At 39.7% G+C, this 26,277-nt stretch overlaps 1 protein-coding gene across 2 annotated transcripts in view; it reads right to left on the minus strand.

Moving 5' to 3' along the window:
- Positions 1-813: 813 nt before the first annotated feature.
- LOC101941277 (sodium channel protein type 2 subunit alpha-like) overlaps positions 814-26,277 on the minus strand; it is a 114,186-nt gene continuing 88,722 nt past the window's right edge. For both annotated transcript variants that reach the window (XM_065561780.1, XM_065561782.1), the window contains 8 exons: positions 25,286-25,459; positions 17,176-17,298; positions 13,370-13,651; positions 10,177-10,230; positions 8,327-8,464; positions 5,493-5,597; positions 3,332-3,602; positions 814-2,138 (listed from right to left, as the gene is read on the minus strand). In XM_065561780.1, coding sequence (XP_065417852.1) covers positions 949-2,138; positions 3,332-3,602; positions 5,493-5,597; positions 8,327-8,464; positions 10,177-10,230; positions 13,370-13,651; positions 17,176-17,298; positions 25,286-25,459 — 2,337 coding nt within the window. In that variant the 3' untranslated portion in view covers positions 814-948. The remainder of the gene's footprint in view (positions 2,139-3,331; positions 3,603-5,492; positions 5,598-8,326; positions 8,465-10,176; positions 10,231-13,369; positions 13,652-17,175; positions 17,299-25,285; positions 25,460-26,277) is intronic.

The following is a 26,277-nucleotide window of genomic DNA, read 5'->3' on the forward strand; positions in this document are numbered from 1 at the left end:
AGTGACTTGTTTTGGTGAAGTCACTTTTCAAGGGCAGATTCCATATGATATTTTTTTCCTGTGGAACATTTAACAAAAACAAAGATTATGTGACTGGAATTTGGGATGAAGTTTGCACTTCCTGATATTTAACAATTTGCATTAAAATAATCCATTTCTAAATTCTTGTAAATTACAGGAGACTTTGCAGGCACATAAAGATTTGTCTGGATGCGACAACATAACTAGTTAAAACACCTCAAATTTTAGAGCCACCCTGAAATGTGGAAGTAATTAAAACTCTGTTACTTTGTCTGATGTCATTTTTTTCCATGCGTGATCTAGAAGTGCAGCATGCCTTCATGCAAATCACTGCTGTCTGTACATTATAGAGAATTAGAGAGCAGAACACCTGGTCCTCGAACCCTCTTCCCCAACATAAAACCCATTTACAAAAATAGTCACATATAATAGTAAACAACCTGTGAATTAAAAAAACAATAAATTCACCAAAACCAATTTTGTAAAAATATGGCAAATGTGGCAGTTGAATTACAAACAGTGGATACAGTTACTGTACTAAATATTTTGCAGTATGTTAAAACCCACAAAAATTATAGCTTTGCACACCTTTCATAGTCCCTAGAGACTGTAGCCACTGTGTGTCTCCTCTTCAGCAGTGTCAGCTGTAGTGAAAACAGAAACCTCTTGTCAAGGTTGTTACCCTGTTTTACAGAGTCACAGGTTGATGACAAGAGATCACTGTCTTGTTATAGGCACTGACCTTGAGTGTGTGTATATATATATGTATAATATGTATATACACACATATATATATATATATATATATATATATATATATGTAAAAACTGTCAGTTTGGCATAAACCTCCTTCAGGAGTCCTGTTGACACAAATACATCTTTCAAAGGCTGTAAACAATTTGTCACACAAACAGAATTCTTAGTTTTTTATTTTTTACTTTCCCTAACATTTTTACCTTTATAGTCTTTCTCTATTTTATCTTTTTCATATTTCTCTTTGTCTGGCTTTGTAACACTATCATAGGAAGGTGGAGAGGTTGTAGAGGAGCTCTCATATGTTTTTTCTGGAGTGGAGTTTTCATTGAGTTTATCAATAATCATATCTTTGACAGGTAAGCCATCCCCTTCGGTTTTATCTTTGTTATACATACAGGAGACTTTTTTAACTTTTTGCTTTAAAATGTAACATCTGTAAGCACGCTGAATAACAGTAGCAGATACCTCTTCTTGTTTTCTTTTTAATGTAGTTGTAATTGGCTCATAGGAGACTTTAGAAGGATTTGCTGCCATAAACCGGTCTTCCATCTGTATTCGAAGTGCATCCATCTCATCACTGTCCCCCAAAACACGCTTTGTAAAAGCAAACAAGATGTCAAGGCAGTGAATTCTGTCACCACTCACCATGGGCAGATCCATTGCAATAAGCTGAACTTTGTTTGGTTTTGCTATAAGAAGAGGAGGATCCAGTGAAGCTGCAAAATCAGACAGTTTACTGTATTCTATGAACTGGGTGGCGTCTGGATCAAACTTTTCCCAAACCTCATAGAACATCTCAAAGTCGTCCTCACTCAAGGGCTCGGCACTTTCTTCTGTAGCAACACTGAAGTTCTCCAAAATAACAGCAATATACATGTTTACTACAACTAGAAATGAGATGATAATATAACTGACAAAAAAGAAAATCCCAACTGAAGGGTTACCACAGTCTCCTTTAACCGAGCTTCCTGGGTGATCTTTGTAAGGGTCACAGTCTGGCTCTCCACTGTTAAGAATTGGCGCTAACAAACCATCCCAACCAGCTGACGTGGTAATTTGAAATAGGCAGATCATACTGTTGCCAAAAGTTTCAAAGTTGAACATATCATCAATCCCAACTTCTCTCTTAACGTAGGCAAAGTTGGACATTCCAAATATAGCATAGATAAACATGACCAGGAAAAGCAGGAGACCAATGTTAAACAAAGCAGGAAGAGACATCATCAAAGCAAAAAGCAAAGTACGGATCCCTTTAGCTCCCTTAATGAGACGTAGGATTCGGCCGATTCTGGCGAGTCGGATAACTCTGAACAAGGTGGGGGACACAAAATATTTTTCAATCACCTTAGCTAGAAACATACCTGTTAAAACAAAAAATTCACACTGTAAAGTAAATAATACAATAGCAGCTCTTAAAGTATATTAACTCATTATTTGTGGAAATATTTATCGCTGCGTCAGAAAAAATCAGAACAGTAAGTTCTTTATTTTAAATGCTGAAAGTTAATATCAACCTTCACTGAAAAGAAGATAATAGCTTTCACGTCACATGGACTGTTTTATTTAATTGTAAAAATGTTACATTGGAGGCTGTGACACTGTGGTTTCCTTCTGTACAGATTATACCAAGTAAAGATACCCTCCAGGAAAAGGGAAATGAGTGAGAGAAAGAAGGTTGCTTACAGCAAAGATAGCTCGTTCCTATCTAAACTTTGCATCAACTCATAAGGAAGCCTAGAAACAGACATTTCTTTCTGAGTGCATTAGTTCTTGCAACTCAGTCTCCTACAAGCCTTTTATATCAAACAGTAATAATTAGATGAAAAGTAGGGTGAGCTCATGCAAGTTGTTGGAATTTGTACCTCAGGCTCTGCAGAGTGCTCCACAAAGCCACTATGGGTATGTCTACACTGCAATTAGACACCCACTGCTGGCCCATGCCAGCTGACTCAGGCTAAGAGGCTGTCTAATTGCGGTGTAGATGTTTGGCTCAGGCTGCAGCCCGGGCTCTAGGATTTTGTGAGGTGGGAAGGTCCTAGAGTTTGGGATGGAGCCCGAGCCCAAACGTCTACACCACAATTAAATAATCCCCTTAGGCCGAGCCCAGCTCAGGATTTTTCATTGCAGTGAAGACATACCCTATGAGGTCCATCAGAACATCTGCAAAAACAATTCCACATCACCTTGAAGTGTCGTGAACTGTCACAAATTGCACCATTGAGATTCATTGCCTTTTCGCTAACTGAACTCTAAATATTTAGCCTACATGATGATTAAAAAAATCCCTCCCTGTTCACATACTCAGTTTTGCTCCTGAATACAGATTCTGACATTTCAAATTACAATAAACCAAATCAGATTGGTAAAAATGCTCTTACATGCATCATTTTATGCACATTGTACTATAAAAATGAAAACTGAAGAATTGCTATCTAAATTGAATTGTAGGCCATATAGCAAATGACAAAGCTATATATAAAGCATCATAAAATCATTAAAGGAAATGTTCACTTTCTGCTCACATAGCCCCTTGATAAAAGTGAACTGTTCTTACCCACAATGGAGAGAATGACAACCACAAAATCAAAAATGTTCCAGCCTATGGTGAAGTAGTAATAACGGAGTGAAATCAATTTCAGGACACATTCTCCAGTGAAAAGGACAATGAATACCAGGTTTATCCTGTGTAAAATAGTTTCCATCTCATCACTCTGGTCATCTGTTTCTATCATCATGGTGACCATGTTAAGGCAGATAAGAATCATGATGCTGATGTCAAATACTTGTTTTGTTACAAAATCAAAGACCAGGCCTTGGAATTTGTTCTGCAAAAACAAAAACAAATACTATTTAAAGTTTGAAAATATGTTTTTCCTTACAAATTGCAAATTCGGGGAGAGCAATTCTCTGTAGCTTGGCAGGAATTAGCTTTGTAGAAGAGGAGTTGGTAAACTGATCCACCTTCACAGCCCAGAGGGTAACTTATCCTTTCCCCCCTTTTGACTTGTGGCTGAACAAGTTGTCAGAGGTGAGCAAGAAGGGAATCACTATTGGCTGGAGGGTTGATGGCAATGCTGTGAGGAATAAAGATTAGGAAAGTCAAAGGCCACCTTTTTCACCAGTCTGTGCTCCAGGAACAGGAAATGTTATCTCCCAGCCTCTATTCTGTGTAACTGCCCTTCACTGATTGTGCTCACTGACTTAGTTGAATGGTTAAAGTTATATCCCTTACTTACTGGTTCCATCACCCCAGGTTATGCATTACTTAGTTTGATGACTACATACGTCCTTCCAGTTTGACTATTATTTAATTTGCTGTAGTGGATAGCTTCTGCAAGAAGTATTATTTTCCAAAAGTTGTAGGGGTTGAGTGGAACAGTTCATCAAACAATACAGTATCTGGTTCACCACATCAGGTAGCTCACATAAAGATTTAGCCTCGTGGAAATTGAACATCTATGAACACAGTTTCATCTCTTCCCACACTTCCTGACAGGCCCTCCTTAGTTGTCTTTGAGGTCGGGGGTAATTAGGGTCTGCTCCCCTCTGTCTTTGTCTTCAAAGCCCACCAAGTTGCCACTATCACTCTCCCTTATTGCAGGTCTTTATGGAACTCCCAGTAAGGGCCAGTGCATCCCCATTTCCTGCAAAGGTCTTCTGGAGTGAGAAGACCAGGAAGTCAAGGTTAGGAAAGATCCCCTCTCCCTCCAGGTTAGCAAAAGCAATAAGCAGCCAGAATTGACTGCAGCTGCCCTGGTACTCAGCTAAATTACATAGTGCATCATGAAACTTAGCACAGGTATCTAGGGAATTCCCCATTTCATATGTCCAATGTATATGTTCTTAAAGAAAATATGAGAACAGCCCTAGTTATTCAAGTAAGCTAACTCTCAAAAAAATAGGGGCAAGGAGAAAATTCTACCTCTTTAATGAAAATAATGGAAAAAACTGGTTCCCTCTACCACATATATACTGTACTTTGAACTGCTGTGGGAAAGTTGCATGGATCAGGCCATTCATGCTCTGTGGAAACCAGTGTCCAGAGTGGCAGAGATCCAACCTGGCACTGGCTACTGAGAGCCAGCTGACACCAGGAAGCCAGTGAGGCTGGTAGCAGCCAGGAAAAGACTCTGCCCCACCCAGGGGTTAAGTAAGGGGACCCTTTTTTGTTTAAGCTAGCTAACATTCACAGCACTGCAGCACTCATCTCTGGACTCCTCCTCAGCATACCATCTACATGGGAAGTGCTAGGGAGGGAGGTGGGGGGTGGGAAGAGTTGTGAATGTTGCGAGGTAGGAAATTAATTGATTTGTTAATGTTTAGTACCTACTAGTTAACCCTAATCCTTTCATCCCCAGTTCTTATTTTCCTGTTTCCAGTAAAGTCCCCCTTTGTTACACAGTTATTTTTGGGTGCGTCATTCCTTTGCTGAACTTTGAGTTGTTATATATTGTTTCTTGTGCATTGGGTTTTATACTCCTTGTCTGTTAGTAGCATTATTCATTTTCCCAAGGGACTGCACTGCTTGTGTCTCAGACACAATGTGGTGTCACTTTGGGTAGAGGCACTAGGTGTCAGAAAAAGAACCCAAGATCCAACCCATGTGAGGAGAGGGGAGAAGCCACTAAAAGGAGTAAGCATCAGGGTGGAGGCTTGGGCCACTACTTTAAAATGGGTATTTAATGCAGGAGGCATGAAAATAAAGGCACTCTTACCGCTGGCCTAGGTATAGGTTTTTGTGGTTTCTTGGACCCCAGTTTTTTCATTGCATTGTAGTATTTCTTCTGTTCTTCTGTCATAAATATGTCTTGACCTCCAAAGTAAGGAAATGAGATCAAAACTGGTTACAACCATGTTTACAGACATAACCTCTAACTATTGTATGTCACCATATAGTTTAGTGATGTACATTTGAGTTTACATTTGATTTATATACTAAAAGGGCAATTTTCAGGTATCATACGAGTGTTATTGAACAGCTGTCAGCACAAAGTATATCCCAATGATCACTTCCACTGGTAGTGGGACGATTCCTCCAGTGTTTGCAAAACCACCTCTCCCTACTCCCCAGTAACATAAGACCACTACAGCAGTTTCTGCTCTTACCTGTTCCCAGTCCCTGACACTGAGCACGTGTCTGCAGGAAAGGGGCATGGCTAGAGCATTTCTGTGCCCTCACAGTCTCAGACTGCTGGAATGATTCTTCAGGTGACAGTGAGCCAGATATAAATTAGGGCATCTCACTAGCCCAGGAGTTCTGCACTAGCACTAGCCCAGGGGTTCTCAAGCTGGGGGTTACGACCCCTCAGGGAGTCACGAGGTTATTACATGGGGGGTCACGAGCTGTCACCTTCCACACCTAGGGGGTCTCACTCAGAGGCTTGCTGTGTGAAAGCAGTCACCAGTACGAAAGTTTGAGAACCACTGCACTAGCCTCTTCCTGGCTAGCTCCAGGATTGGGGGGCTTAATGGTGGCACAAAACCACCTTAGAACCATCCTCTGCCTCATTCCTGAACTGTTCCAAACACAGCGTGGATGCGGGTCACCATTGGGATCATAGTCTATACAGTTAGTTTACGAAACAAGCAAAATGGAGTGATACTCTGGGGGATCACGGAGCATTCTGTCATAGGAAGACATGAATTAAAAAAAATCCAAACAAACTGGAGCCCCTATCCATTTTAAGGGTTTTATCTAGACTAGGAGTGCTTTACTTGTATAAGAATACTGTAATCTATACCAGAAAAGTGCTTCTAGTGTGATGCACCTATACCAGTAAAGCTGTGCTTTATACTGGTATGGCAAAACTAGTGCCCTGGAATGAAACAAGTTACTCCAGTAAAAGTTCAGTTTTGCTGGTGTAACTGAGTCTGTACAAAGGACTTCTGCCAGCACAGCTTTGTTGGTTAGGGATCACCTCTTCACATCCTCGACTAGGGTGACCAGACCCCCATCCCTGTCCCGATTTTTCACACTTGCTATCTGGTCACCCCATCCTCGACTGACATAGCTATATTTGTAGAAGTCTTTAGTGTAGACAAAGCCTAAGACTTTCGGGGCCTGTTATTTGTTTTTCACATTAGCCTCCATTTTGCAGGTACAAATGCTACCAGTCAAATATCTGACTATTTGATTTGTGGGTGCTTTCAGCATTCTAACATTTGTGTTAGTTGATTATGGACACAATTCAATGGAAGTCCAGTGTTAAATTTAGAGGCTGTCAGTGTCTATTAAACTGGAAACTTAAGCCTCAAGTCTTGGCATTTGCCCCTTGAAGCATCCGAAGAAGCTGCAGGTTGGTCTGCAGTTATTCTGAAGAGAAATCCTGACTGTTTAAAGATGTTCATTCACAGCCGAGTTTTGCCTTAGACTCAGCTGGGAGTAGAATGGAAACGTTTTATCTCATTAATTGATTAGAGTGGCCACAGCTGAAGCCAAAGGATTTTCACAGCAAACACAGACATTTAAGATGATACTCAGGCTGCTAGTTCCATCAGACATCTGAAGAATTACCGTACTAAGGATCCTAGGGTCTCCAATTATTTTTAAGTAAATTATTTTAAAATTACTTGAAAGTTCAACAGATTCAGAGAAAAAAAGAAAATTTCCCATTGTTTTCTTATCTTTTTTCCATCTTTCCAATGAACTATAAATTAAAGGAGGGTTAAATATGGTTTACAAATTCCTCCCATTTCCTATAATTGAACAGGTCAGAATCATGTGGCTCATTCCTACAGATCCTTAATAAGCTTTACTCCTGTGATAAATCCTGTTGGAATTAATGGGACTTATTCTTATAAAGGCTTGTAGAATTGGATTTGTAGTTGCTTACTTGTTTTTTTTCTATTTTATTTATGTTATATACACTTTATTTATGTTATGTCTACACTGGAGCTGGAAAGTGTAATTTTCAGCCTGAGGAGGCATACCCACGCTAGCTCTGATCGAGCTAGCACACTAAAAATAGAAGTATAGTCCCAGTGGTGCGAGTAGTGGGGACAGGTGCCAAGTACGTGCCTAGGATCGTGGATGGGATTGTACTTGGGGTGGCTAGTCCCTCCCGCCACTTGTGGCTATACTTCATTGAATGATAATTATTTAAGTAGTAAGCACATCTGATTAATTTTAAAGAGGGACTTTTTCCAAGAGGCTAACTTTCCTGCTAATCAGAGTGATAACACACATGTTCCTCTTTTGCTTATTTATTGTAAATTTTCTTGCACAATTTGCAAATTTCTGTGAACATATTTGTACAAAAATATTGTTGCCTGCTTTCTCTTGTCTTCTTGCAGTGAAGTCAAAGTGCTGAAATTATGATGTTGCAGTCATATCCATGGCAGCAAATTTTTTCATTACAAAAACAGGACCAGGCAGAAGGTGAATTTATTTAGATACTTGAAAATAAATTGTGTGTTCATCATCTTTACAGAGAACAAGTCATTGGTTCTCTTTAAGGAATGTTTAAAAGGGAAATAGACTTGGGGATTCATAGCTTTTATTATATCTTGTTCACTTTTAAAGTAGTAAATAAATACTTGAAATACTTATCTTCTTTTTTTGTTGATTGAAGTTGTCTATGATGACACCAATAAAAAGGTTCAGGGTGAAGAATGATCCGAAGATGATAAAGATGACAAAGTAAAGATACATGTACAGGTTGTCCTCATACTTAGGCTGATCTAGTAGCTATAAAACATTATACATTTATATATTATCTGCATGAACACTGAGAATCAAAAATTGCATTTAATTCATAAAGCAGCAACTCATGGCAAGAGGCGATAGATAGATACAGATACCATAGTATAGGTAGATAGTATACTTAACTACTTTATATTAGCAATATATTTTATTTGCCTAGCAAAGTGAAGCTTGCACTCAACTAGATGGGATTTCTCTCTGTCTCTCAGTCTCTGTTTGTGGGGAGGGGGAAATGGGGACACCCAATTCCCAGCATAGGGGAAGAATGGGGGACCCTGGTACATGGGGAGGAGGAAGTGGGGGCCGGCACACACATCAGCTTTAACTAGGTCTGTGATTGACGGCAACCATTAACAACTTCCAGTGTAACAACTAGGGCTGTCAAACAATAAAAAAAAAAAAATTGCAATTAATCACGAAATTAGAAAAAAATAGTCTCAATTAATCGCAGTTTTAATCACCCTGTTACACAATAGTAGAATACCAATTTAAATTTATTATAAATATTTTTGGATGTTTTTCTACATTTTCAAATATATTGATTTCAATTACAACACAGAATACAAAGTGCACAGTGCTCACTTTACATTATTATTTTTTATTACAAATATTTGCACTGTAAAAAAGATAAAATAGTATTTTTCAATTCACCTCATACAAGTCCACTCAGTCCTACTTTTTGTTCAGCCAATGGCTAAGACAAACAAGTTTGGTTACATTTACGGGAGATAATGCTGCCCGCTTCTAATTTACAATGTCACATGAAAATGAGAACAGGCGTTCGCATGGCATGGTTGTAGCTGGTGTTGCAAGTTATTTACATGCCAGATATGCTAAACATTTGTATGCCCCTTCATGCTTCAACTTGTAGGCTCTAAAGTTTTACATTGTTTTGTTTTTGAGTGCTGTTATGTAAAAATAAATTCTACATTTGTAAGTTGTACGTTCACGATAGAGATTTCTTTACAGTACTTGTATGAGGTGAATTGAAAAATACTATTTCTATCCCCCTTGGATACCTTCTCAACCCTGAAAAGTGATTTGCATCGAATAAGTTGGGCAACATACAGTGCCCAGTCTACATGAGCAATGAAGTGTGTGACCTTCTAATTATCAATTTTGAAACAAGGTTGCATGTTCCTCTATATTCAATGTATGCGTTTCCTGAATATCACTTTTTTTTTAACAATTCACACAGATGATTATCAAAGGCTGTGTTTAATCCATCACCATTTGGCATCTTTAAATTGAGGCTAGATGGTTTTCTAAAAAATAATCTAAACAGACTAATTCAACTACAATAGGGTTACCATATTCAAACATTTAAAAAAGAGGATACTCCACGGGGCCCCGGCCCCACCCCCGCCCCCGCCCCAACTCTGCCCCTTCCCCGCCCCGCGGGAAATCCGGATGTATGGTAACCCTAAACTACAAATTATCGGGCTTAATAGAAATAAGGAAGATTAATTCCCTCGATTGCAGGAATTGCTTTGTGAAATTCTATAGCCTATGTTATGTAGGAAATATCATTAGTTGATTAAAATTGTAGTTTTGGCTTTATAATCAGTGAATCGATGTCATTACTGTTCAATATTTACAATACAATTCAATATAGCTATTAAAATTTCATTACATATGCGGAATGTCAGAATATATTCAACAAATATAAATGGTCTTAAAAGTTATATTCTACTTACATCTCGTGAATCAACAGCTGCATACATAATATCCATCCATCCTTTAAATGTAGCCTGGAAATGGAACACAAGTGTTTATTTACCTGTAAAAATCCAGGCCCTACAAAATTACTAGAGCACATCTCTTAATAATCTTTTTTTGAAAACACAAATTCCTGCCAGCACAGTTTATACCACAATAAAAACACTCATATAATACAATTACACCTCTATCCCGATATAACGCGACCCGATATAACACGAATTCGGATATAACGCGGTAAAGCAGTGCTCTGGGGGGGTGGGGCTGCGCACTCCAGTGGATCAAAGCAAGTTTGATATAACACGGTTTCACCTATAATGCGGTAAGATTTTTTGGCTCCTGAGGGCAGCGTTATATCGAGGTAGAGGTGTATATGTATCTAGTATTAGTTTCCTACACTTTTTCATAAATAGTTATCAGCTATACTAAAAATGTTCCGATCATATGTATGCTACCACTTCATCCCTTCACCATGCACCATATGTGGCCCTTAATTTTTGCTAAAAAGCTTCAGTGATATCATTAGGAGGTTTTTTTGTATGGAATAAGTGGCAATTATTGCCCATTTTAAGTAACAGTATTGGGTAAAATGAGTATAACCAGGCAGTACCTTAAAATGTGATTTCTAATACTTCACTATTCATTTAATATATGGTAACTCCTCGCTTAATGTTGTACACCTCTACCCCAATATAACGCAACCCGATATAACACGAATTCGGATATAATGCAGTAAAGCAACACTCCAGGGGGGTGGGGCTGTGTGCTTCAGCGGATCAAAGCAAGCTCAGTATAATGCGTTTTCACCTATAATGGGGTAAGATTTTTTGGCTCCCGAGGACAGCGTTATATCGGGGTAGAGGCGTAGTTATGTTCCTGAAAAATGCGACTTTAAGCAAAACGATGTTAAGTGAATCCAATTTCCCCATAAGAATTAATGTAAATGTGGGGGTTAGGTTCCAGGGAAATTTTTTATTCTAAAAACTATATCTACATATAGCATACACACAGTATACGTTTTAAACAATTTAATACTGTTCACAGCTATAATGATTGTGAAGCTTGGTTGAGGTAGTGAAGTTAGAGGGTGGAAGAGGGTGGGATATTTCCCAGGGAATGCCTTACTGCTAAATGATGAACCAGCACTTGGCTGAGCCCTCAAGGGTTAACACATTGTTGTTAATGTAGCCTCTCGCACTCTACAAGGCAGCAGGAATGGAGGGAAGAGGAGACAGCATAGCAGACAGAAACAGACACACACCTTGTGTGGGGGGGAGAGCGAGAAATGCACACTGCCCCTTTAAGTAGGCTGACCCCTCTTAAGTGCATTGTCTTGTAAGTGGATCAGGAAGTTGAGACAGCAGCTGCTGCCCCAAGCTCTCTGTCTCTCTCCGTCCTTGTCCCCACCCTGCTCTATATGGAGAAAGGGTAAGCAGGGTGTAGGAGTAGGGGGGAGTGGGACACCCTGACATTAGCTCTCCCCTCCCTCCCCCTGCACAGCAAGCAGGAGGCTCGGGGAGCAGCTCCAAGGCAGAGGGCAGGAGCAGCACATGGCAGTGGGGGGAGGGGCAGTTGAACTGCCCGGCAATTGATAGCCTGCTGGGTGGCTGCCGCACAGGGAACTTAGAGGAGCGGGGAGCTGATGGGGGGGGGTCCACCCTGGTTACAAGCCCCCACCAGATAGCTCCACCGGGCTGCTCTTCCTGCAAGCGGTGGACAAAGCAGGAGGCTGCCAAACGATGTTATAAGGGAGCATTGCACAACTTTAAACGAGCATGTTCCCTAATTGAACAGCAACGTAACAACAAAACAACGTAAACCAGGATGACTTTAAGTGAGGAGTTACTGTACTGTGTAGAGCTGTATTATACATATTAATCCAATAGGAAAGTTATGAGTCTTTAGTACATTTGTCCTCCTTAAAACATTTTTAGAATGATCCTATTTACCTAATTAATGTTAGTGTAGTTTCCCTTGCTTTAATTATTTGTAAATGACAATTGTATAGATTTTTTAGTGGCAACCACTGTTTGTCCCAGCCATGCAGGAAGAAAGACAAGGCCCAAGGGATGTGATTTAAGTGGGCCACACATTTATTAATGTAACTCATCTAGGGACTATCCTGCAATAACTTGTCCAGAGCAGGTCATCCTTCCTTCCTTCCATGATTTGTTCACCTAGTGGAGGTTAGGTCTCCACAACTGGTTCCTGCCTGATGCTGGGATCTTACCACCCTCCATGTGTACAAAGATTAAGGGGCTACAGAAAAGTGGGTTCTCTTCTTGTTGAATCAGACATTAGGAGCTCCATCCCGATTCCCCATCTTCTTTAGGAGAGGCCGTCCCCTAACTCCACTTCCAATTACTGTCTACCAGGGAACTCGACTCCCATCCCATTGAATGAGTATCTGCACTGGACAACTGCCAAGTTATCAGTTTGAACTGTATCTCCTGACCTAACCACCAGATCCCTGAGCTGCTGTGGGGAAGACTAAAAAACCCGCCCTGCCCCTGCCAATCTGGCAGTGAGGGGAAAATTCCTTCCCTCTCCCAAACAGGTGACCAGCACGATGCCCACAGAAAACCTGTTCTTACTATAATCCCAGGGATGGGAGGGTGGGATTTGTTATTCTGGACATATAATGGCACCCTGGCCAGGAGAAAGGGCACACGTGCCCTCCCTTTGGGTGCATGGGGTGCCAGTGGGTTCTGGGGCACCCCTCCTCAGACCAGCCAATCAGCTAGGATGCCTGCCCTCTTCTCAGCTCCATTTCCCCCCTCCCAAACCCACAAGGAACTGAACTCGCATGAGGAGGGGGGAGAGGGACAAGGGAGGGAGGGGGACCCTTAAAAAAGCCACAGAGCCCTCTTTTTTGTGCCAGCCTAGACTAAGTCCCACTCCCCAGGCTGCAGGGGGTGCAATTGTTTTGTGCATCATCAAAACGCCTCCTTTTACCTTTTTAACATTCGGGACTATCAATACAAGAAGGAATTCCCTATGTTAGAGTGGGGAATCCCTCTTGTACCACTACTATCTTAATTGCAGTAATATGAATCTTTTTAAGGGTTCTGACTATATATGAAGAAATTAACCTGCTCTTTGATGAAAGTTGCCCATTTCACTTATACTTTTTTTCAAATACAGCAATATAAAATACAGAAATTCACTTACTACTTGAAGCAGTGCAAGATACCCAGCGCCTACATTATCGAAGTTTACTTTCACATTTTTCCATCGCGCACTTTCATTCTTTTTTATGAGGTCCTCGCACTGAGTATAATTGTCAACATCGCTGATATCAAACATCTCACCAGTTGTTGTGTTAACACAGTGGTAGAACTTGCCAGCAAACAGATTTACTCCCATGATGCTGAAGATTAGCCAGAATATCAGACAAACCAGTAGCACATTCATGATGGATGGAATTGCTCCTATCAGGGCATTAACAACCACCTAGCATACAAATTAAAGACAAAAAAGCCTCAATGTATCTTTTATAATTAAAGAATCACACAATGTTCTATTAATATTTCTATAAAACTAACACTTAGATTTTTTTTTCTGCCTATGTTTTATAATGAAATATTTTAGCAAATATTGAAAGAAAATAATATCTTTAATGAAACTGAAAAAAGCAAGAAATAAAAACCTACATGGAAAGCCAGACAATGAAAAAGTATGAAAAGAAATTAAAGAAAACCTGGTAGTGGTTAGATGGAGCCTTAGAATTTGTGTGCTCTAGAAAAAAGAGAGAAAGAAATGTTAAATATTAAGAACATAAATCAAAATCTATAAACAGTGCAACAAAATATATTTTTAAATAAATGTAAAGAATGACTGATGATGGAAGACTGAGCAAAAGAATTTTACACATAGAGTCGGCAGTACTGATGACTTGATTCTCAGACTGAATTAAAACATTAGGAATTATACACATGATATTCTAATTTTCACATAGAAAAGTTAGGCAACTCTGTACCATGCCTTTGCTTTTGTCATCACATAATTAATTTTAAACCTTGGTCTAAAATAATCTTTATATTCATTGGACTTACTGAGTGCAAAGAAATTCACACTTCTGTTAATTTGTTTTTCTTGGCTATGTTTAATTTATATACAATTAAGCAATTCTACAGGGAAAAAGTGACTGCAAAAGATCAGACCAAGTGCAACTGAGCAAAAGGTTATTTGAATTATGTATAATGATTCTATTTTACTCTGAAAAGAAGATTCAACAGCTGAGGAAACAGCAAAGAATCTGTCTGCGGTGAAGGTTTTAGGTGGTTAATTTTGTATCCAAAGACCACTAAAATCAAGAGGAGTCTTTCCATTTACTTCACTAGGCTTTTGTTTGGGGCCTATGGGGTGTGGGGAACGAGCTAATATTTTATCTAGTTGCCAGGCACAAAGGATCCAGCTTTTTTGCCACCCCAAGTGGCGAAGAGAAAAACAAACAAAAAAGCCACGATCAGCGTCACTTCAGCGGCTGCTCTACCGTGCCGTTTCATTCTTCGGCAGCAATTCGGTGGCCGGTCCTTCCCTCCGAGAGGGACTGAGGGATCCGCCGCTGAATTGCCGCCGAAGACCCGGATGTGCCGCCCCCTTCCATGGGCCGCCCCAAGCACCAGCTTGCTGCGCCAGTGCCTAGAGCCAGCCCTGGTGATGGGGTGTATCAGCCCCACACTGGTACAGCAGGGGTTAACCCTTCTCTTTTAGCCGAGGAGGCCACACACCCCCAGCTTTGCTGGGCATGCTCCAGCTGGAAGCAGGATATAAAAGCCAGCAGAGCAGCTCAGTCTGGGCTGACCGTGGAGGTGTGTCACCAACTCCTGAGGGAGGACCGCCTGCACTCCAAGATGCGGAGGCCAGCCCTGTGGAGATGGACCCCGACACAGGACATCAGAGAGAGGGGAGAGACCGGAGAATCCCAGAGACAGAGAACTCTAGAGACTCGGGTAGGAAGTGACTGAGGGAGGTTTTGTGGGGAAATGGTAACAGAACCAGGCCAAGGCTCAGCGTGTTTCGGTCGGACCTCACCTTGCCAGTAGTACTGGCTCTGGTCGTTGTGCCACACTGCCCCAACAACAGGGGCTATAGTATTGTCTCTGGCCATTGAGCTGCACTGCCCTGACAGCAGGGGCTGTAATATTGATTCTGGCCATTACACCACACTGCTCTGCTATCAAGGGCCGCATTAAGGACTGAGGCCCCTGAGCTGCGCAGCTCCGAGACCTGGGGCACCCCTTCAAACTCGATGTGATGCACCTCTCCCCTGCCCCCACAGGGTGACGGGGTGTATCAACCCCGCGACAATTGGAAAGAAACAGTACTGTTTGTATGTGAGCTTAAAGTATACAGATAGATTATAAAGGGAGTTTTGTAGAAGCTGAGTTTTCCAAGGTGAAGGTTAACATATGAATGTTATCCATTTTGTTACAAATCAGTTTTTTCAGCATTAGCATCATCTGTCACTGCAACAGAGATAACTGCTGTTATATTTAGGCAGATTGGCAAGATATGGAAATCTGAATAATTTTCTAAACAGGAAAGAATTGGAAGGCTGTGTGGGAAGAGAGGCAAGGTGGTGGAGTCACACAGGCTCATCAAAATTGCTTTGGTCCTTAGGAGAAACATACACAATAAAATTCAAAGTTGAGGGGCAGTAGCTAAAAGAACTCTGCTCCCATCTCTGTCTTCCATTTTTACCCCATCCTTCCCACTACCATTTATTGAGAGAGCCCTCCCCTCACTTCCTATCCTGTGTGGGTGCCTCTCAGAAATACAGAAATGTGTGTTCCCCCCCCCCCACCCCCATTCCAGCCAGCAGGGAATCTCATGCTCCTGACACACCTTACATCCCACTGCTGCCATCCTCTTCACCACCATGTTGCTTTGTGTCCCATGCCAGTTCTGATACGTGAGGCAGGGGATGGAGGCTGGCAGCAGAAGCAGGTGGAATTAGCATCCCAGGAAGACTGGAGGAGGAACTGGAGTTTCTCAGTTCTAAGGACAGTTTCTCCCCACTCAGGTCCCTAAATCCAATGGGAATTATAACAGCTCCAGGGCTGGAAGAACTCACCTCTGTAGTCATGAGTAGAGTGGGTACACTCTAAGTCTGACCTGCAAGAAGTAAACTACATGCGTGTAAAATCTGTGCAGATACCTTTCCCTCACACACTTTCATATACTCCATCATAGGAGTATTGTAGTAAGCCCCAGTATCATTATTTAAAACCTGATTGCCATACATAGTAGAAAGATAGCAACCACAGTTCTTCAAGCTAAGTGGCCACAATTTTTTTAGACTTTTTTTTTCTTAGCAGGAGGGAAATACAGAAATTATGGTTCTTTCACTCATCATGTGCTTGGAATTAACAATGCATCCATGGCATCCTGATAATTCCTTAATGTTTTACACAAAACCTCTGTAATTAGCTAGGCGGTAAATAACCTAAAAATATGTGTGATTGCTTGTAAATACTAATGCTTGCAAAGGGATATAAGTTTTAGTTATGTAATAAAGCAGAGGTAGGCAACCTATGGCACGCGTGCCAAAGTAGGCACGCGAGCTGATTTTCAGTGGCACTCACACTGGCCGGTTCCTGGCCACCGGTCCGGGGGGTTCTGCTCTTTAATTTAATTTTAAATGAAGCTTCTTAAACATTTTAAATACCTTATTTACTTTACATACAACAATAGTTTAGTTATATATTATAGACTTATAGAAAAAGGCCTTCTAAAAACGTTAAAATGTATTACTGGCACGCAAAACCTTAAATTAGAGTGAATAAATGAAGACTCGGCACACCACTTCTGAAAGGTTGCTGACCCCTGTAATAAAGCATCCTACTGTAGATACTGGTATGCAATAGAAAAGAGGATAGTGCAATATTTCTGCATGGATTTGTCATTCCTCATTTTGCAAATATGGTTTCTGTTTATGCATGGATTATTTCAGGTTCTTTCATTTGTCTCACCCGCATCCCTTCAAATCGTGACAAGGCTCTTAGAGGTCTCAAAGCTCTTAGTGTCCTAAGCGATTTAATGGCACCAAGTTCGGAATAGCCCAAGGCATTGGCTACTAGACTAACCAACGACACCTAGAGAAAAACAGAAAAACAATAATTATTCATTTCCTGAACCTGTTGATATTAGGATATAATATGTGTTATGTGGGTTTCTTAAGACTGGTTGGACCTCTTTCTACAGTATTCCTTTTTTAGCCCTAGGAAATATTTAAAAAAATAATTGAGGAAGGGAAAATTCTTATAGGACACCTGTTTATGGAACCTTTGTTGACATAAAAAAGTCCTTAAATTTTCACATATTTTGTTGGAGGGGCAAGGAACCATAATGGACCTAAAGAGGGCCTGTTTTTTAAAAAAAGAGTATACATTAGTCTGTACTGCTTGACAATTTGTCTTATCTTTATCTCTTCTTATCTGGTTAGAGTTCAATATCTAGACATAGCTCACTGTTCTCAAAGGATATAGTTTTCAAAAGCGCCTACGTATCTTAAGGGCCTGAGTTCTACTGACTTTCAATAGGTTTTAGTCGCTTTCAAAAATTTTACCCATGGTCTTTAATAAGGATACTTTTTACCTTTTTCTGAGGTTTTTAAGTACTTTACAGATGTGGCTAAGTGTTATTTATTATCCTCATTTTACAAAGGCACAGAGAGGTTATGTAACTTGCCCAGGGTCAAGCAGTGGCGAGTTAATAGAACAGGTAGGACTAGGATCTAGTTCTCCTAACTTCTGGTTCACTGCTCTAACCAGCACATCATGAGCCTTCCCTACAGACTTGATCATTTGGTCAGACTTAAAGGGCACGGATCCAGTCTTAGCTCCATGCCATACATGGAGCAACGTATGATAGCCATATAAAATAATAGTTCCTGTAAGCCACCATATCTACCTTAGAATCCAGGAACTAGTAGATAGAACACCTGGAGTGCAAAAATTTTTGGCAAAAAGTGGGCAGACACCCCAGTAATTGGTGCAGATTCCACAACACTCTTATTTATTCTTCCGCTTACCAACAAGTTTGGTAGGTTTCAGTGGCAGCAGTTCACCTGTGAAAGGCTGATGATTGCTGTGATAACTCAGCATGGACATCTTCCCATGGCCTGTTGTCAGGAAGACTTCATGAACCTTAGATATTAATAATACAGTCGCTGTTCCACACCCAGACATAAAAACATAGTGACTAATATCTGTGAAATTAGTATTGGTGGAGCTGCCATATTCCTACTTTCTTGACTATCTTCTTCCAAAGGGGAGATTTGAGAAGGATGATTAACAATATCACTAAGGTCCAAAAATGACTTATTGAGCAAAAGCCTAACCACAACCCATTTAAAGGCACATTCTTGTACATTATAAGTGTTATGAAAGTAAAGATAGCAGGATTTGAACTACAGTGATTGCCATTTAAAAGGCATTGTTTACCAACAGATGAGCAATTGAGGTTCCCAACTTATTTCCTGTTCTAAATACAGGAAAGTACGGTGCTACCTCAAATACTTGTGTGACAGCTATTGGCGAATTTCAGCTTTTTATTGACCACGACTGTATATTTACAAAGACACACGGGCAATGAAATCATATTGGTACTATATCAGAAAAGATTGCTCAATGTAAATTACTCCACCTTGAGAGAGGATTAACTTTTATGTCTGAAATGAAGCTAATTTAAGCAGTCTTTAAGTGGAAGAATTTGCCACAGTTGTGTTTCTCTTGATTAAACTACCTATTCCATTCCACCACCAGAAGTATAGAAGACATGTATACCTGAATATATGCATATTTCTTTCCAGTACTTGAAAGAATCCTGAAGACCTTCACTTAATCCCACAGAATTTATAAAATAAGTAACTTTTCAGATATAAGTATTCACTGATATGACAATAAGGAATACCCCTTATGTGCTATAATAGCACCCCTGTTTTATTATATATATAAACAAAAATGACTTGAACCACAAATATGGGAGTATGCATCTAGAAATGACAATCTGAGAGCAGATAGTAATAAAACACCTGATTAATTCTATTTTGCTATATAGAGTAATCTGACAGAAAGTAATTTTGTAATTAATTCACTCAACATACCTTTCAAATGGATTATGTCTAAGGAAGAATGCATTTTTACCAAAGGAAAGGCTTATATTATTTTATTAGTGCCATAATGGATAAGGTTGTAATGGAATTTACTGTGCCTTAGCACGGTATTAGCAAGAAAAATCTTACTGATGACTGTTCAGTAATAAGAGAAAATATTAATATTTCTGTCCTTACAAGGCAGATTTAAAATAATCTATTTTCTTTCTAAATCTATAATGAAAAAGTATTTTTTTATACTGTGGCATGATTAATATATTCTAGAGGTGACAAAATGTGGAGTGCATTGTATTGTGAACAAAATATTTATAATTCATTCCTGTCAACAAGAGATAACCAGGCCCAGATGAGGGATAATACATAGTATTGAAAACACCACATTCTGTGTATGGATTCAAGAATCAACTATAAACTATAACAATATTAAACACATCCACAGTTAGGAGGACAAAACACCTCCTTTGAAACCGTTTACATACTAATGGCAGATTCATGAGCTACTCCTCTCCCACATTGGCCCCACTTTTAGGATGCTCTCAGCCCCCTCTCTCAATTAAACAGGACTCTTTGGGCAAAATCTTCAGCTTGTGTAAATAGATGCAGCTCCATTAAGTTCAGTAGAATTGTGCCAATTTACAAAAGTGAGGTCGTGGCTGTTAAGGTCATTTCTCAACCCACTTTGTCTGTAAGGTTCTTTGTGCTACTTATAGAGTCCTCAGCATCACTGTAGCACTCTTACTTTCATGCCTTATTAGTTTCTTCATAAAAAATATTGAACTTACTGTAAATTACAACTGTATGACTGAACTAGTCAAGAAAAGATGGACAAAGTAAGAGGACATAATTTGTTTGTAATCATTAGGATTAGTTTTATAGTATATGTAGTGTGGATACTTATTGTAATCCATACACTCTACTGCTTCAGTATCCTTAGTTTGAATTTTGGCACCAACTCTTTTACTGCTTAGGTAAGAAAATAACTTATCTTTTAATACCTTAGCAATCAGAAACTGTTGTTTTTTTTATATTAATACATTTATGTGTATAGATGCAGTAATGAAGAGTGGATCTTAACAATAAACTTTTAAACTCATCCTAAAAATGTTAGCAGAAAAGTGAGGGTCAGGGATGTGTGACTGAATTTAGGAATAGGGATCTCCCAATACAAGTCTAATATTTTGAAAAAGTTTTTAAAACTTTTTGGAGGGATTTAATACCCACAAGTAGCTCTTCTCAGGATGACCTTATGCCTCCAAGACTCCATTGCAGGTGAAGTCTGAGAGGAAACCTAGATCTTCCACACTATAACAGCAGGAGAGAATGTGGAAGAAGGACCGGGAATACAGAGGGGGCATGTTCAACCACTTTCACAGCCCAAAACTATCAGAGGGAAGTACTGCAGGAAGGGGCAGGCACGTCCGCTATAAGCGGCAGGTGAGAACTGGTAAGAGGGAAGGAGAGGGAAACCTGCCCTGCTGAAAGGGAAGAGGAAAGAAGAGCTAGAGAGCGGGTAACAGGCAGGACAGAACTGGTGGGAAGAAAAGGGAGTGTATTCTTCCAGCTCAGGCCAAAGAGAAAGTGTTTTCTGGGACCACAGCACAAGACTGAGCACCGTATCAGAGAGTCCCAAAGTTACCTATATTCTACACAAATGTGGTGTCCCTTTACTTTTGTTGTTGAAAATTATTTATATCAGAAATGCAGAATCATGAAACTGAGGTGATATGAGGGAGTTATAATGAAGCTAAAGCTTCAGGGTGGGATTTTCAAAAACACTCACCATTAGCCCAACTCTGTTACCATTAAAGTGAGTGCATTTGAAAATCTGACCGAGAGCTGTGAGAATAATTCATTACATTCATTAGGAGATGAATTTCACTTCTGTCTATTTGCAAATTGTCCACAAATAGATTGTGATTTTCTCAAGTTTGTTTTTCTAAATAATTCACTCAGTACTTTTTGTGAATAATTACTGGTCTATAGTTTGTTCCTTGCAAGTATTCAGAATTTAATTTGATTAGACACATAATTCACAAACTGTATTTCTGTTCCCTGACTGGTTGAGCAAAACTGTTAGGATTAGGTTTACTGTGTAAAGAGTCATAATTATGAATCAGAAATTCACTTTCAGCAACTGTTTTGCAATACCTATCTTAAAATGGGCTCTACCATAGATTTCCTATGTGGGCACGTCACTTAATCTTTCTCTACCACTAATTCCCAACTATAAATGGAGATAAAACTTCCTTTCTCTGGCCCTTTTCCTGTTTTGTCTATTTAGATTGTAAGCTCTTTAGGGCAGGGATTGTCTACTGCTCCGTGTACATATAGTACTAGACACTATTGTACTACAAATAATAATTAATAATACTTTTGGAGAACATTCCTGCTGGGAAATTAATTTTCATAGACAGCTAAGAGTCGTGTGTATAGTCAAAGTGAATTAATTTAAATATTTGAACAAATAACCATGGAACATTTTTAGGTATGTTCACCCAGATCTATTAATAATATATAAGTCAGCAGTATGACCTATCTTTCTCATGGAGCATCTATTAAGCTTTTTTTTTTTTTTTTTTTGCTTAGTTTAATTGTTCTTTTGGAATTTAAACCTATATGAGTTGTTGAGATGCTGGGATACAGGAAGGTCAAATCAGTGATTGTATCCCAATTATAGATATACTAGTGCCCAGTAGTATTCAGCAAATATGTTATTTGTTTAATATGATTATATCTTATTATATTCAGATTTTATATACTACAGTTTAAAAAATTGGCACACTCAATAAAGTTCTAAAGATACATATAATAAAATCAACAGACTCCAGAAATTGCCCAAGATAACACTGCCCCAGCAGCAACTTAGATAAGCACAAATGTAATAGCTAACAAAATCATCCAAGTGTTCCCCAACTTCACTCACCTTTTAGCTCACTATGGGCCAAGAAGAAGGTATGGGCCTGCCAGCCTGCCATAAAGGCTACAAATTCAGGCTGTTCTGGACCAAAGGGGGAGAACACATTTTGAAGGTTCAGGACCATCAGAGAGTCCTGCCAGACGTCCCTTTACTTTTATACCCATAAAGCTCTGGTTTGGGCACTTCCACTTCTGGTTTGGGCACTTCCAGTTGTGGCAGTTTTTCCCAGGGAGAGAGGCCATATCCTACATAGGTTAAAACCTTTGAGGAATGTCCCTGTTCATCCTTAAAACAATTTAGCTGATAGTTGTTTAGGCAATCAAGCAATTTTTATTAGGTGCAAATTTCAGTCCTTTACAATGGGAAAAGAGGTTGTAGGGAGAGAAGCATAAACCCCATAAATGGGAGAATGTAAACATAGCTTCTGTGTCACAGTCTGAATCTGTCTCTATTACTTTCCCTCGTACTCTCAAGTGAGTTCATAAGTTTTTTTTTGGAAGTGCTGATTTGCAGTGCTCAAGAGGGAACTGCTGAATTAGCCTTAGGCACAGTAAAACATTTGTTGACTGCATTCCAGAACATGGAATATATTTTTTCTAGGAAGGCGGGATGTTCAGCTGTTGTCTGGTCATTCTTATTTTTATAAAATTAAGGAAAATGGGGAAATTTTAAATTAGATTGCAAAATATTTATCACTTCTGAGGACCTCATTCTGAGATTCTTTTCTTAGGCAACGCTATTGCTGAAAAAGCACCAAAAACTCTACATCAAGTATGCTCTTTAAAAAAAATAAATCAATTGGAGCCTTCATTATAAAAACAGAGCAACTGAAACATGATCTATGGCTCATCTATAAAGGTGTGAGTACGTTTCTTCTTTAAAATTCCCAGATAGAAGCCCCTGAATTCTGCATTACCATCCTCTTATTGAAACCACACATTGAGACTACCACATAATGGCACTGGCGCTTCACCATGGTGTGGCATACATTATGTCATCCAGGTGAAAATTATGTTTTTCTCCACTTCCTAGCTGCATGGTAGACCAACTAAGCCAGTTTGTCATGTGAGACTCCTGAACCTGACAAATTTCTAGAGCAGGGGTAGTCAATAGGCGGACCGTGGGCCAAATCTGGACTTCCAGATGCTTTTGAATGGACCCAAAATCTTTTTATTTACTTATTATTATTGTTATTGGGTTTTTTTTAATTTTCTCTGAAGTCTGGACCTTCACTATACCTTGACTAATAAATTTGGACCCTGACAAAAAATAATTGACTACCCCTGTTCTAGAGCATACTAACAGAAACATTACAGTCAAGGGACCCAAATTTGGACTGCCTAGTGAAGCAATACAATAACTTAGTGGCAACAATCATAAGCACCTTTGCCTCCAAGGTACTCATTCTCATTTGAACGCACACATCACTTTGGCTCACTAAAGAACTGAGTCAGATAATATGAGAAGGCAGGAGACCAAAATATTCTGGGAGCACTGATCCCTTAAGACAATGAACATAAGAACATAAGTATCAGAGGGGTAGCCGTGTTAGTCTGGATCTGTAAATGCAGCAAAAATGCTGCATCCGACAAAGTGGGTATTCACCCACGAAAGCTCATGCTCCAATACGTCTGTTAGTCTATAAGGTGCCATAAGAACATAAGAACAGCCATACAGGGTCAGACAATCACCGTCCTGCACTTTAAGAAAGTGGGGGGGTTATCTGGCTGGACTGGGTAGGAATTTTTCCCTTACCATCATATTGGCCAGGTGCAGTTGGGTTTTTTTTGCCTTCCTCGCAGCAGGTTCAGGTGGGCTCTGTTCATGCAGAGCATGACGGGCTGTAGGCCATATGTTGCAACTCTTTATTTAAGTGTATAACGGATGTTCAGTGCAGGTACTCCAAAAATTAAGGTACAAAAGAATGGATAAATGGCTTGGGAAAGGAATTAAGGAGAGGTGCTTGGTAATTGAGCAAGCCGGGGGCAGTTGGGGACTCCTATGATTGGTACAGCAGGGAGCCAACCCCCCATCATTATAGTCTATGTTAACCCATCCTACGAGGGCGGGTGGTCAGTAAGGTCCCAGCAAGGGAATTGTTGGAGGGACCTGGAGGGGGGAGCTGGTGGAAGGCCCCCCCTCCCTGGAATTGGTTGGAATTGGAGGGTCCCAGCAGTGGGTCTGCTGGAGGGACATGAACGGAAAGGTGTGTGTGTGTATGTGGGGGGAGGAGGGCGGAAGGGGAAGGAGGGGCTGAAAAAAAGCATTCACCCCGCCCCTCGGTGAATTGTGGGGGTTTTCACCTGCACTGCACATTTTATCCACCGGGTTAATCCCAGACATCTAATAATGAAGTTGCGGCCTGATTAAACCCATATCTAATGTCTCCTGTCATTTTTTCGGCATAGCCAGACAAAGGTCCATCTAGCCCAGTATCCTGTCTTTCTACAATGGCCAATGCCAGGTGCCCCATAGGGAATGAACAGAACAGGTAATCATCAAGTGATCCATCCCCTGCAAGGACTTTGTACATATATGCCATGGCTGGGAAGGAAGCCAAGAAAGCTTCTCTCCTCTTCCATCATAAACCCTCCCAAATCATAGCTGACTTATTTATTACAAATTGTCAAACTGCTAATAAAGCTTTGACAGCATTTGGACCAAACATAATTTCTTAGATGCAAAGTTTGGATGGCTGTAGAAAAATTCCATGATAATATAATGTATTATTTGAGAAACAACATGTGATCATATAATAAGACTGTGTCATAATGTATATGCACAAATTGTGGACTTTTGCATGGGACCTTAACTTTGGTATGTCCTGGCTTTAGTTTAGTAAGTAATGTTCTGTTAGTTACAGATTTTTCTTTTGAATATAAATGTATGTTTAGTAACACCATCGGATAACAACAGGCTGTTAGTAAAATTTTCATTATTTTTTGCTGAAAGTACTGTGTTCATTAGAAATCTATTTCACAATAGTGAGCTTTGTAACTTTGTTGATAGGAAAATCAGTCAAAAAAGACTCGAAGAATAAAGAACTTACATCAACAATCAAGAAGTCCAGCCAGCACCAGGCATTAGTGAAATACATTTGAAAACCATAGGCAACCCATTTCAGAAGCATTTCCAGAATGAAGATGTAAGTGAAAACCTTGTCAGCATATTCCAGCATGGTCTTGATAGTCTTGCGCTGCTCTATATATATGTCTTCAAAAGCCTGTGAACACAAAGTTTGCAAGTATTCATAACACTTCCTGGTTCAGAAAGATCAATTAGATAAATGAAAAAAGTGGCGGGATTTAAGTTGTTGTCTCTTCTTTGTGCACCATTTTCAACTCTTATGTTACTTAGCTCCCATTTCACTACATCTGCTTCAATGGAATCCAACTTTGAGAGAGGCAGTCTTGTTTTGTGCTTTCTCCAATAGAATACGGAGAATATGTTTTGAATACGAATCCTTTTCTTAAGCAAAAGGAAAAGTCTAGTCTCTTTTATTTTGAGAAACAAGAAATATAGGGACTCCACATGTAATTCTGTGTACTGTTTGTGTGACCCTCAATTGGCTGTGACTTTTTTTGACAATTGAGGTTTTACAAAATCAAAGTAAATAATTCCAGGCCAAATCTTGAGGCCCTTAGTCAGATTTTTACTCAACCTTTAAATAAACCCTCACAGAAGTTAGTGAGAAATTTGCCTGGGTAAGAATTATTGCCTGTAGAGACTTCAGGATTTGCAATCCTATTTTATTGCTGAATCAAGAAATAAATACAAAGAATGATGTTCTGCCAAAATTTTAATATGGGGCTTAACCCAAAAAAATCCTCCTGTTCCAGATACGTATATTCTCTCAGAGAGGAGTAGTGAGGAAGATTTTATTTACTTCCCCATTTAAATAAAACCTTTTTCCTATCAGCATAATCAAGAAAAAAAGACAGTGTTAATTGGCAAGAAAATATATATTTAAGTGTATTTATGGAAATGTTTGTAATTCGTTTTTGGAAAGTATACTATGCCCATTGATAGGGTTGCAAGTGC

This window comes from Chrysemys picta, chromosome 11 (assembly GCF_011386835.1).
Source record: "Chrysemys picta bellii isolate R12L10 chromosome 11, ASM1138683v2, whole genome shotgun sequence".
Classification (NCBI taxonomy): Eukaryota; Metazoa; Chordata; order Testudines; family Emydidae; genus Chrysemys; species Chrysemys picta.